The 12,497-nt window shown below is 46.9% G+C and overlaps 1 protein-coding gene and 1 non-coding gene across 2 annotated transcripts in view; one reads left to right on the forward strand and one right to left on the reverse strand.

Annotated features, from left to right (window-relative positions):
* Window positions 1-7,608: 7,608 nt before the first annotated feature.
* On the reverse strand, window positions 7,609-7,668 carry Gm51281 (predicted gene, 51281). The gene has a single exon (NR_162813.1). It is a non-coding gene; the product is annotated as a predicted gene, 51281 (primary transcript).
* A 1,806-nt stretch (window positions 7,669-9,474) lies between these two features.
* Nt5e (5' nucleotidase, ecto) overlaps window positions 9,475-12,497 on the forward strand; it is a 44,481-nt gene continuing 41,458 nt past the window's right edge. The window contains exon 1 of the mRNA NM_011851.4: window positions 9,475-9,896. Coding sequence (NP_035981.1) covers window positions 9,552-9,896 — 345 coding nt within the window. The 5' untranslated portion in view covers window positions 9,475-9,551. The remainder of the gene's footprint in view (window positions 9,897-12,497) is intronic.

Raw genomic sequence — 12,497 nt, forward strand, 5'->3', positions numbered from 1 at the left:
TGGCGCAGAAGTTAAAAACACTGGCAGCTCTTCCAGAGGTCCTGAGTTCGATTCCCAGCAACTACATGGTGGCTCACAACCATCTGTAATGGGATCTGACACACTCTTCTAGTGTGCCTGAAGACAGCATCAGTGTACTCACATACATGAGATAAATAAATAAATAAATAAATAAATAAATAAATAAATCTTTAAAAGGCTGTGCAGTTGTACACCTGTAATCACAGTACTAGGAGATGGAGATAGGAGGATGCCTATGGCTTCCTGGCCAGCCAACCAGCCAAATCAGCAAGCTCTAAATTCAGTAAGAGACTTATATCCAAAGAAGGCATGGAGAGGATGATTGGGGAAGACATAGGACATCACACAAAAATGTGCACACCCTGGAGGAATCAGTGATCTCACATTTGTCTAATGTATCTCAACACATACAACACAGAGAAGGCATCTCCCCTTCGTGGTGTTCCTGCTAAACCTGTCCTGCTTCAGTCTAATCATGAGGTAACCTCAGACAAGCCCAAACTGAGACAAAATATACAAGTATACAAGTACCAATACCCTTCAGAAATGTTAGTTTAGGGCTGGCTAGATGGTTCAGTGAATAAAATTGCCTGCCTCCATGCCTGATGATCTGGACCCCTGCATGTGGAAAAGAGAAAGAACAAGTTCCTACAAATTGTCTTCCTCCACACACATACTAAATAAATGTAATTTTAAAGAAAATTTTAATACCAAAATAATACAAGACAAAGGAAGCTGAGAAAGTATGACAGGTTAGAGGAGACTAAAAACGTGAGCAAACTGAATATGCCCATGGATTGCATCCTGACACAGAAAAGGGGAGGCTAAAGGGGTACCTAGTGAACCCCAAATGAAAATTAAAAGTATAGTTAATAGCTTTACATTCGTGTTGAATGAGTTGTATGGGGAGGGGCTCAATCACTAAAGTCCTTGCTGCTCAGACCTGAGTTCGATCCTCAGTGGCTACACAAAAGTCAGGCATGACATCAATCTCCAAGCACATGTGCAAGCACACACACACACACACACACACACACACACACACACCCAACACACTCCCCCCTACACACACACACACAAAGACACACACTCTTCTGTTAAATGTGGGTTTGGTTTATTAGCATTTTCCTCTGTTAAAATAAAAATACAGTAAAATTAAGCAAAACAAATGACAGTCCAGGGCTGATAGGTATTCTCTTCCAATGAGCCAATTCAAGCCAAATTAAAATATAAAAGCAGGTTTATTGCAGCTCTCAAAGAAGTTCAACAGCCACACAGGAGGGGGGACAGGCACACAGAGGGAGAAAAGGGGAGGGCAAAGAGAAAGCTAGGGAAAGAAGAAAGAATAGAGAAAGCCAGAGGTCTGGATTAATAGGGAAGAGCCTCTCTGTGAGAGGAAGTCCAGTCCCTGGGTTGGGAAGTTCACTTTAGAGGGCATGGTAGGCTGGGAGACCCTGGAGGCTAGATTTGCCTTGGTAGGTTAAATAGATACCTCAGCCACTTGCCCTGGCTCTGAATCCCAACATCAGCTTCCAGAAAGTCTGAAAGAAGCAGGGCAAAACCTTACATGGTCTGATCCCCAGAGGGTGTTACAGAATTGGTGTCTTGTTGGCACCAGAATCTGTAGTGACTTTCATGCACGTTTTGACGTTTTTCTGAGCCCTGAACCCCGTATCTGAAAGTAGGGTTGTCAAGGATGACACTCCAGCAAATAGAACCTGGAAAGCTATATGCAAAACAATAAATCAGAAATTTTTGCTTTATGTCATAATAAAAATAAAAACGGATTGCTGGTCTAAATGTGAAATCCAAACAATTGAACATTTAGAAGAGAACAGGGGGATGGCCTCCTCCTAGCGTTGTATTTGGCAATGCTTTTAAAAATAAATATTTATTAGAACTTTGAGGGGTCCCGCTGTGCTTTTATAATAAAAATGCAGTCACTTCTATGTAGTTTAAGGCTGTTGGCATTTTGGCTGGGGCAAAAACAGTCTCTCGGCTTCTACTAACTTAACCCGGCTTCTTTGCCATTCATTGTACCCCGCCGTGTGGCTGTCACTGTCCCATCTCCCTGCTCCATTCTCATCCATGCTTCTATCTCTCCTCGTCTGCCCAGTTCTGGCCCCAGCCACCAGCTCTTCATTCTACAAAAAGCCTCCTCTATTTCTCATACCAAAAAAAAAAAAGGCAAATAGCATGGTGGAAGAGTTTCCAAAGCATACGCATTCTAAATTGATCGGCAGCAGAACTACACCCAGTCCATATCTTAGTGCTGCCTTTTGGGTCAGATTGAGGGTAATGTGACCGTCTGTGACCTCCCATGGCAGCTTGCTTTTTAACCTAATAGTCGCAGAGAACCCTCTTTTAGGGCAGGTGAGGAAGTGACAAACATTTACACATAGAAAGTAGGTGAATGGGCCATAGAAATGACTGCAGTGCTGGCTCAGCAAATTAACAATTGAAAATACAGGGGTACACCTTCATTTGATACAATATGTGTGGGTGTAGGTCATCCCAACATTTGTCTCATTAATTTCATGTATTTGTGTGTGCGCCTGGATGTATATATTTACAGTGCATGTGTACAGGTGACCAAAGAGACCAGAATAAATCATCAGATCCCCTGGAAATAGAGTTACAGATGGCTGTGAGTCACCCTATGTGGGCATAATTGAACCCAGGTCCCATGAAAAAGCAGCAAGTACTGTTAACCACTGAGCCACCTCTCCAGACCCTTGCAATGATTTCTTGGATATGACACCAAAAGTACATTAAGGAAAAGGGAAGAAAAAAAGGATGTGTGTGGGCAGGGGTGGGGGGATCAGACTTCTTCTAAACTGAACCTGTTTGGAGCTGATCTGCAGCTCAGTGGTGGTGTACTTGTTGCGAATCCATAAGGTCCTGGGTTTAATCGCCAGCACTAACAAATTAAACAAACAAATAAGTAAATAAACAGAAGCACTTTGCTGCGTGCGCTCAACAGGCCAGGAAGAACGACGCTGCTACAGGATCCTTCTGCACACATTTATTCAGTCCTGTTTCTTCTTTCTCCATATATCTCCCTTGTTTATATCTCCCTTGTTTTTATATCTCCCTTGTTTACATCTCCCTTGTTTATATCTCCCTTGTTTATATCTCCCTTGTTTTTATATCTCCCCTGTTTATATCTCCCTCGAACCCTGGGCCTCTCACTCCTTTTATACTCTCTCTCATCCACGCACCGCAGGCCACGCCACCTCACCAGGCACGCAGCTTCAGCTAATCAGGGCAGCAGGGGCAAATCTCCACCAAATTGGATTCACCTGTATCCTGGTACACCTGCGCAGCACTCAAGATGTTTGTGTCTTATATGAGGAAGTCAGGTGCAAATCATATGACTTAGCTGCAGTCCCTGGCGCCTTTGGGACTGCCGCCACACCCGCTCCCCACAATTCCCCCTTTTTTCTTTTTTGGCAGAGAGAATGTCTGTAGATAGCCCCTCGCAACCATGCCCCTTACCCGTCTTTGGGAGACAAACAGCATTGGTTTGATCCCTGTCTTAGGTTGGTGACATGCCCAGGGAGTCTTATCACTGACTACCTCTCAATCCTGCCAAGCCACACCTGGGGAGATTGTGTTTTGCTTGTGGCAGGTGCATCAAAAGGCCAGGATGTTAATTAACCTATGGCCAGATCTTAATTGCTGCAAGCAAGCCTCATGGGTGAAGGTAGAGGTCTGATCCCCAGTGTGCAAGCATAGGGGCCCTACACAAAACCATCCCTTAGGCTCATCACCCAGAGAGGTCTTGGCCAGCTCCCGTGTCGTTTTTCCTGGGGGAAGGGAACTAGGACACTGAACCTTCATGCAATCAGACGTGCCTTCCACAGGATGCCAACAGCAAGCTATCCTCTGTGCAGTGCTTAGCCTCGCACCCCACGGCATAACGCAGCATAATTTCTTTTAGAGCGGCAAACCGAATCTGAGGAGATTGTCCCGCCTCCACTGCAGCAAAAGCCTATGCTACCATGGCGAAAGTGCGGGCCGCACACTCTGCACCTAACACATGTGCCAAACACAAAACACACACACACTATAACAAGCATACATCCCAGGGCTCTCATCCCCGCTCATCTTCCCTGAAGCAAGGGATAGATAGCCAGAGGGGCTATCTCTTTAAGGGAAATTCAGGGATCAAAAAGGCATGGAAAAATTTGAACGTCATGTCGAGCTGGTATTGGCTTCTGGAATACCGAAAGGATCTCCCATCTCGGCTCCATTGTTTGTGCTTGTGGGAATATCCACCACATCCACAGGGGCAACTGGATCAGGAGCCTCATTCTTGCAGCGTCTCACCAATCTCTCCAGCACCCAAAGAGGTTCCGTCTGGTCCTGTGGAAACACACAAACAGACCCTCTCGCCCACATCAACACCTGATCTGGTCGATCCTCTCCAAATCTCCAGACAGAAGGTCCACCTACAGGTGGCTGCTGAGGAGGCATAGGGAGAGGACGCAGAAGCTAATTCGCCTTCCTCCTCCGCCTCAGCTCTTTTATTTTGTCCTTTCTGTCCACCTGATAACACTGTGTCTCCTTTCTTTTTCCTTTTTCTTTTTAAGCCCTTCTCTTCCGACATACTTTCTTGTTGCTCTATAAGGATTTTCTGACCTGTCTTGACTGCCTCTTGATTCAAACAGTAACAGAGTCCATATATCAGAACAAACAAGACCAAAACTATCAGACCTACCCACAAAGGGTCAATGGGAGAAAAAAGCATAACTACACAGCGAGGATCTATTGATCACTACACTGAGGTTATCATAGTTCCTTAACTTGTCCCCAAACCGGGAACCTTAACTTGTCCCAAAACCAGGAACCTTAACTTGTCCCAAAGCCTGCTTCCTGGCAACTTTATATTCGCCTCTATTTTATCCGAGGTCCTTCCCAAACTCCTGGGTTACTTTGTGCCTACTTCCTGGCAACTTTATGCTCACCTCTACTTTATCCGAGGTCCTTCCTAAACTCCTGGGGTCGCAAGTTTCACTCACCGTGAACTTACCCTGCCGGCAACCACTGACTGCTGAAAGTTCTGAACTTGGTGGGGGAGTCGGTTCCCCGTACGGGCCACCAATTGTCGCGCCCGCTCTCGACCAGCAAGAATGACGCGACCACCAGTCCTTCTAACAGCAGTTTATTCAGTCTTCATCTTTCTTCTTTCTCTTCATCAGTACCGTTCCCCAGCTGAAGAGTTCTGAATCCACGCTGGATCCTTCTCAACAGTCTGTTTTACGGGAACACTTTATTAACCGCTCCTTCCCAGTGATGCAGTTCTGAATCCTCCCTGTAGCAGGGGGTCTTCGCTCATGCCTGAAGATGTTTCTTGTCCCGGGTTTCGGCACCAATTGTTATTAGCGTTCTCACGCCCGGCCAGGAAGAACACAGCAAACCAGAATCTTCTGCGGCAAAACTTTATTGCTTACATCTTCAGGAGCAAGAGTGTAAGAAGCAAGAGAGAGAGAAAACGAAACCCCGTCCCTATTAAGGAGAATTATCCTTCGCCTAGGACGTGTCACTCCCTGATTGGCTGCAGCCCATCGGCCGAGTTGACATCACGGGGAAGGCAGAGCACATGGAGTGGAGAACCACCCTCGGCACATGCGCAGATTATTTGTTTACCACTTAGAACACAGCTGTCAGCGCCATCTTGTAACGGCGAATGTGGGCGCGGCTCCCAACAGCACTTGTGCATCAACATTGTGTGGTTCAGCAGTGAAAAAGAAGCCAGGTCTTTGTAGCATCCACAATGTACCTGTGTCCAACATGGCAGTGTTGGGGTAGGTTATGGAGAGAGAAGAAAAATGTCTGGAAGCCCGGGAGCCTGGCATGGCTGTCCTCTGAGAGGCCCTACTGATTGAGCATCTGACTGAGACAGAATCAGATGCTTACACCCAACCATTGGGCTGAAGTTGGGGATCCCTATGATTGAATTAGGGGAAGGATTGAAGAAGCTGAAGGGGAGGGCAACCCTATAGGAAGACCAACAGTTTCAACTAAACCAGACCAGACCCCAAGGAGCTCCCAGAGACTGAGCCACCAACAAGGCAGCATACACCAGCAGGTCAAAGATCCACCCTGGCACATATGTAGCAGAGGTCTACCTAGTCTGGCCTCAGTGGGAGAAGATTTGCTTGATCCTTGAGAGACTTGAGACCCCAGGAAAGGAGGAGGCCGGGTGCAGTGCAGGGGAAGCACTCTTTCAGAGTCAAGGAGGAAGAGGGGGAATGGGATGAGGAACTGTGGGAGGGGGGACAGAGGGAGGGCAATGCCTGGAATGTAAATAAGTAAAATAATTAAAAAAAAGAAAAGGAAAAGAAAAAAAAATGTCTGGAAGCCATATATGAGATGTAAAGACTATTGAAAATTTATGAGTTGTGGCTGAACAAAGCAGGTGGACAGCATCCTACCGCAAGGGGCCAGATAGAAAGCCACCCCAGAGTTCCAGCAGACTCTGTGGGATACAAAGGTCCAGTGGTAACCACTGGACCAAGGCACACACTCTCAGTCCGGTGACAGTGAGCCAGCCTTATCTTCATAGCGTTTTGCCCCACCCTGCTTACTTTAGGAACAAGAGTTTTATAAGTTGGACTACTCAGGCAGTGACATCACTAGCTCAGCATGCCAAGGGATCACTGACTTAGTATACATGCAGGAAGTAGGTTCTTTTCTAGATAACACTAGTTTGCCCCAAACCCAGTGTCTTGAAAGGGAGTCAGTTGACCTCCAGATAGCCCTTATCAAAATGTTCTTCCTTCATTGTTTCCTTGAGTGGGTAGGAGAACGGGGAATGTTGATGCTCCACTTCCCTGTGTGATCACACACCACTGAACATTCAATAATATCTTCAAATTATGTATTTGCATCTTGTGAATTCCTACAGACTTGAGGATGTAGCTCGGTTGGTAGAGTGATTGTCTGGCATACAGGAAGCCCAGGGTTCAATCCCCACTACTGTGTGAACTGCACAGTGACACATGCTTTTAACCCCAACACTAGAAAGACAGACACAAGAGGAAAGAGCTCCAGGCCATAGATGACAGTACAATGAGCTGGAGGGCATCTTGAACTGCACGTAACCTTGTCAAAGAAGAAGAAAAAGATTTCTACAGTTCAATTAAAGCAGATGCAAATGACAGGGACAGAAGGACAACAAAATGGCTTCATGGGTCAAGGTACTTACAAGCCTCGTGACCTGAGTGTCATCGCTAGAACTTACATTGTGAGAAAAATCTGCCCTGAAAATTGTCTTCTGATCTTTACACATGTGTTATATGTGCACACTGCACACATACACACGAGCGAAATTAATAAATAAATGCATTTTTTTCAATTGGGGCTTTCCCCCCCTCCCTTTTTTGAGACAGGGTTTCTCTGTGTAGCCCTGGCTATCCTGTTACTCATTCTGTAGACCAGGCTACCCTCAAACTCAGAGATTTGCTTGCCTTTGCCTCACAAGCACTGGGATTAAAGGTATGTGCCATCACCACCAAACTAATAAAAAAAAATTTAAAGGAAATGTCTACAAGAAAGGACACAAATGGTCCATAAGTTTCTATTTGTGTTTCCCAGTTGGTTTGACATGCTGACCATCTTTCAAACCAACTGGGAAACACACATAGAAACTACAGTGAGATATCACATGTGCCATAAGGTGACTATCATTTAAGACAAAAAAAAAATAGAGTTGGTGAAGATGTACAGAGACTTTTCGTTGCATGTGAGAACAAGCAACATAGCAGGTCCTTACTTCACCTCCCAACTAAACTATTTCATCAGCCGTGAACCCTGGTCTGATTCTGGTTTCATACCTTATGAATAAGCTGCTATGAATGTGAGCATTCAAATACACACCTAGTGTGAAGTGTTGGCTTTTGAAAGAAAGGAAATGCTGACACACTGAGTCTTGAAGGCATTGCACCAAGTAAAACAAATTCCGTCAGAAAAGAACAACTATGAGGTCCTTAGAATGATCAAATCTATACAAACTGGTAATGCAATGTTGACTGCCAGAGGCTGGAAAGGAAGGAAATGGAGAGGTGGTTTTGGTTAGTTGGTAGTTTAGTTTGTTTGTGTTGTTGTTGTTGCTGCTGCTGTTGTTGAGGCAGGCTTCACTAACTCACTACATGACCAGACTGTTTTCCTGCCGGGACTCCCAAGAACTGTAATTATAGGTGATTGCCACCGTGTTGTGTGGGAGTCACTGTTTAATGAGTTTACAATGCAATCTTGGAAAGATAAAAATGTTCTGGGAAATGAATGATGGCAAATATCTGTAAACTTAGGACAGTACGCGGTAATGCACATCCTGTATATATGATGTATATTTTATTGCAATTGAAAAGCAACTTGGTTGTGGGTGAGATAGGGCCTCACTATGTACCCCATACTTTCAACTCTCAACTCAGTCTCCTGAGTGCTAGGATTACAGGTATGCCCCAATGTAGTGTGTGTGTGTGTGTGTGTGTGTGTGTGTGTGTGTGTGTAACAATGCAGACCTGGTGCATTCTGGAATTGTGTGGGCATTAGATAACTTCTATAATGACCAGAACACACGGGAACCTCACCAATACTCTTTCCTTTCTCAGAACTACTAGCGTGTTGACTATACTTCATTCAAACACAGGGGTTAATCCATTAGACAGGGAATTTGTGCTGTGGCGATTTATATTTAATGATTTGTTCATAACAAATATGGATCCCCACTATTACTGCTAAAAGCTTTACACAAACACACACACACACACACACACACACAAACACACACACACACAAACACACACACACCACAAAAGGTAAGGGAGGAGCGCCCCAGAGTAGCTGTCAGGTTTACCCGCTAGGATCCGCCTTAGCTTTCAGAGCTGGCCCTATGCCACCGCTGAGGGTCCCAAAGATTGCTTTGCTCCTGAGATTCCAGCTCGAATACGTGGAGCGGTTGCGTCCTCAAACCTAAGTAGCGTCTCGGCCGGTGTGTCCCGGTCCCACCGAAGCAACCTTCCAGCGCACCTCTCAGGCGGGCTCTGGACCCCTCTCACTCCCACGTTTGTCTTCCTTTCCTTCCCCCCCCCACCCCCCCCGCCCCAGCCCCTTCTTTTTCGGCGACCGAGCCACCGAGCAACACAAGCCGCTGTACACTCTTCTGGAGAAATCGGTGTAATAGAGAGTGAGGATCCGGAACGCTGCCCCTGCAGTTGTCACCGCCGCCCGCCCGGGGACTGCGGCACCCAGCCTCTCGGACCTGCTCGCTCACCAGGCGAACAACCTCCTCTCTGTTCCCTGCGGGCTGCGTGTGCTGGGCCAGAGGCTCCCGGGTGCCTCGGGTGCCAGGGTCGCATCGGGTGACTCGGGGAGTGTGTCTGCAAGCGGGAGGGCCTGGGGCTGGAAGAGGCGGGTCTGTCCCCGCCCCGCCCTCCTCTACTCCGCAGTTTAGTAGAGGCCCCGGTGGCCGGTGCTCACTGGGCTCAGGGCCAGTCCACCCGCTCAACGCGCTCTAGCCAGCCATGCGTCCCGCGGCCGCTAAGGTACCCAAGTGGCTGCTTCTCGCACTGAGCGCTCTACTACCACAGTGGCCCGCAGCCAGTGCCTGGGAGCTCACGATCCTGCACACAAACGACGTGCACAGCCGGCTAGAGCAGACCAGCGATGACTCCACCAAGTGCCTCAACGCCAGCCTGTGTGTGGGCGGCGTGGCCCGGCTCTTTACCAAGGTGCAGCAGATCCGCAAGGAAGAACCCAACGTGCTGTTTTTGGATGCCGGAGACCAGTACCAGGGCACCATCTGGTTCACCGTTTACAAAGGCCTTGAAGTGGCACACTTCATGAACATCCTGGGCTACGATGCTATGGTAAGGAGAAAGTTCCCGGGGTAGGAGTCCCAGACCCAGAGAGAGAAAGGCTGGAGAACTCGCTAGTGGTCTGATAGTGCTCAGAGATGTACAGGTGGAACTCGACCCAGGCCACCTAAGGATTCATTCACTAAGTGAGGGCGTCTCTTAGATTATTTTCTTAAACTGATGTTATTGGGGTCCCGTAGCGAACTGAGACAATTAGAAGAGGGACCCTACTGCCTACAGGTGCTTCAGCTCGAGCACTGAAAATTATCAAGGGCTGGAGACCCATCCCAGTCTCCTCCACCTCTCCCATCTGCTCTGTCTTCCAAACAATTCTTCATCCTTACTTTACTGAAAGGAAATCGGGTCAAAAATTATTCAGGTCACCAGCCCCCAAGGAGGAAAACACATCCGATTGGCTCTGAAGTCCGAGCACAATGAGCTCACCTCCTTAGGTCGATTTACAGGTCAGTTACTTTTCTGTGACCTTATACTAGTTATTTATTAGACCTCGGTGGCCAAATCTGCTATGAAATGCGAAGAAGAATGTTGACCTCAAAGCACTGTTGTGCACATAATATAATAATATAATCTCTGTAACTGTTAGTTCTTGTTGCTCCCAGGCACTGCCTCAAAAGAGCAAGTTAAAAAAAAAAAAGTCAGAGAGAACCCAAACGCGGAAAAGCTGGGATTTCAGGGGCTCAATAAAAACCGATTGGCTGTAGAGATTCCGAAAGAGCCTAACTGGAGAGATAAGGGGGCTGGGGATGCAGCTCCATTGTTAGAGTACTTTCTTAGAATTCCAAAGGCCCTGGATTTGATCCCTGGCATCGCCCAAACTAGGCTTGCAGGGCAATCCTGGTAAAGGTTGAAAGATCCAAAGTTCAGAGTCATCCTTGGTTACAAAAGAGAGGCCAGCCTAGCATGAGAGAGAGAGAGAGAGAGAGAGAGAGAGAGAGAGAGAGAGAGAGAGAGAGAGAGAGAGATTAGTCCTCACTTCCCAACACTCTGTTGGAGGTGATGCCTTGCTTGTTGAGAAGGGATAAAGAATAATCAAATAAAACATAACTGAGATGTAACTGAGACGTAAAAATTAATTGAGCCACCACTCACATTCAACCCAGTGTGGATGCCTCCGGTAAAAGATTCTGCCCTGTTCTGGGGAAAAAATCAGAGACAACAACAACAATCATAAGGGCTTAGCAAGAGAAATAGCAGGGCGAGTTCTCAGAACTCTGTGAAACCAGAGGGTGTGGGAGGGAAAGTAAGGTGCAGACAGCAGACTACCCACTGTGTACAGGAACAGCTCAGAGGTCAGAGAAGGGTGAGAGCTCCCTTCCTACTGAATATTGGCTTAGAGACTCTCAATGCAAGAACGGCTCTAACAGTCCTTAAGCCTACAGAGTTGTCTGGGGAGGGCCATCATGCTCAGCAGCAGCTTGGCAAAAGAAATTCCGACCTCAAGAACTCTGCAGTCTCTCAGCTTTCTTTTTCCACAGCTAGACCTACTCGAAGCTTTGCAAGTGGTAACGGCAATACAAACATTTACATATTCGGATTGTTAACTAGCTCACGTCTCTACTTCCTCTCAGAAGGGTGGATAAACAACGTCTGGGTTTGCTTTGATTTCACATATAAGCCACAACTTTACAGCATTTTCTTTTTCGAACACTCTTTTTCTTCTCATGTGGGTAAATATTCCTTAGTAAAAATGCGTCCCTCTTTAAGACAGGATGGGGCCACAACAATGTACTACAAGTTGGAACCCATCACCCTTGAATGTTTAGAATACTTTTTGTGGGATGGAATTGCTTTCTTACAAATGTCTATCCAAGTCATTGAAGTGGGGCCTGAGGAAAAATAAGCTACACTGGCCGGTGTCAAGAGTGGGAGGAGAGGGGATAACAGAATCTATAGCTCCACTTTTCAGAGAGGTCTTTAGAACATATGGGTGGGGTGAGTCGTGGGTGGGGTTCAATACACATGATTTGGCCTTCGTGGACCATAGCTTTCACGGCTGTAGCATTTGGTTCCGCTCTGCAGCCTTTGTATCTCACAGAGGTTTACACTGTTGTGTTGCTTGTATTTTACTAAGCCTTGGGAGCCTAGTGATCTTCTACTATAAAAAATTCCTTGTCTCAGTTCCCTGCTGTGTCTTGATTCTGCGATGCTGGAAACCCAGATCAGAGTGAACAGCTGCTGTAGAGGGGTATCTCCAGTTCCCCATCCATGGAAGCCAGTGTAGCCTCGGAAATTAGAGCAGGAGCCTCCAAGACATTTTGTACTCTCTAGACCTGCCACACTCATGAGAGAGTTGTTCTGGTGGCTATGGAGGACCAGGATGAACTTGAAGACCCCCTTAGGTTCTGCTGCTAGGCAGAAACTGAGAGATGACAGAAGCAGCCAGGGAGTGTAGCTGTCTATCCTAGTGGAAAGACTAATGCGCCCTGAGGGATGAGGAGAGAGACACACCAAGCTATTACACAAACCAGCTCAGAGGTCAGGAAAGCACTGTACTGGTTTGGGTTTTTGTTTGTTTGTTCTCTCTCTCTCTCTCTCTCTCTCTCTCTCTCTCTCTCACATCCAGGAGAAAGGCAGACAGGAAAAGAACTCGAG

The sequence above is a fragment of the Mus musculus genome, chromosome 9 (assembly GCF_000001635.26).
Source record: "Mus musculus strain C57BL/6J chromosome 9, GRCm38.p6 C57BL/6J".
NCBI classification, from domain to species: domain Eukaryota; kingdom Metazoa; phylum Chordata; class Mammalia; order Rodentia; family Muridae; genus Mus; species Mus musculus.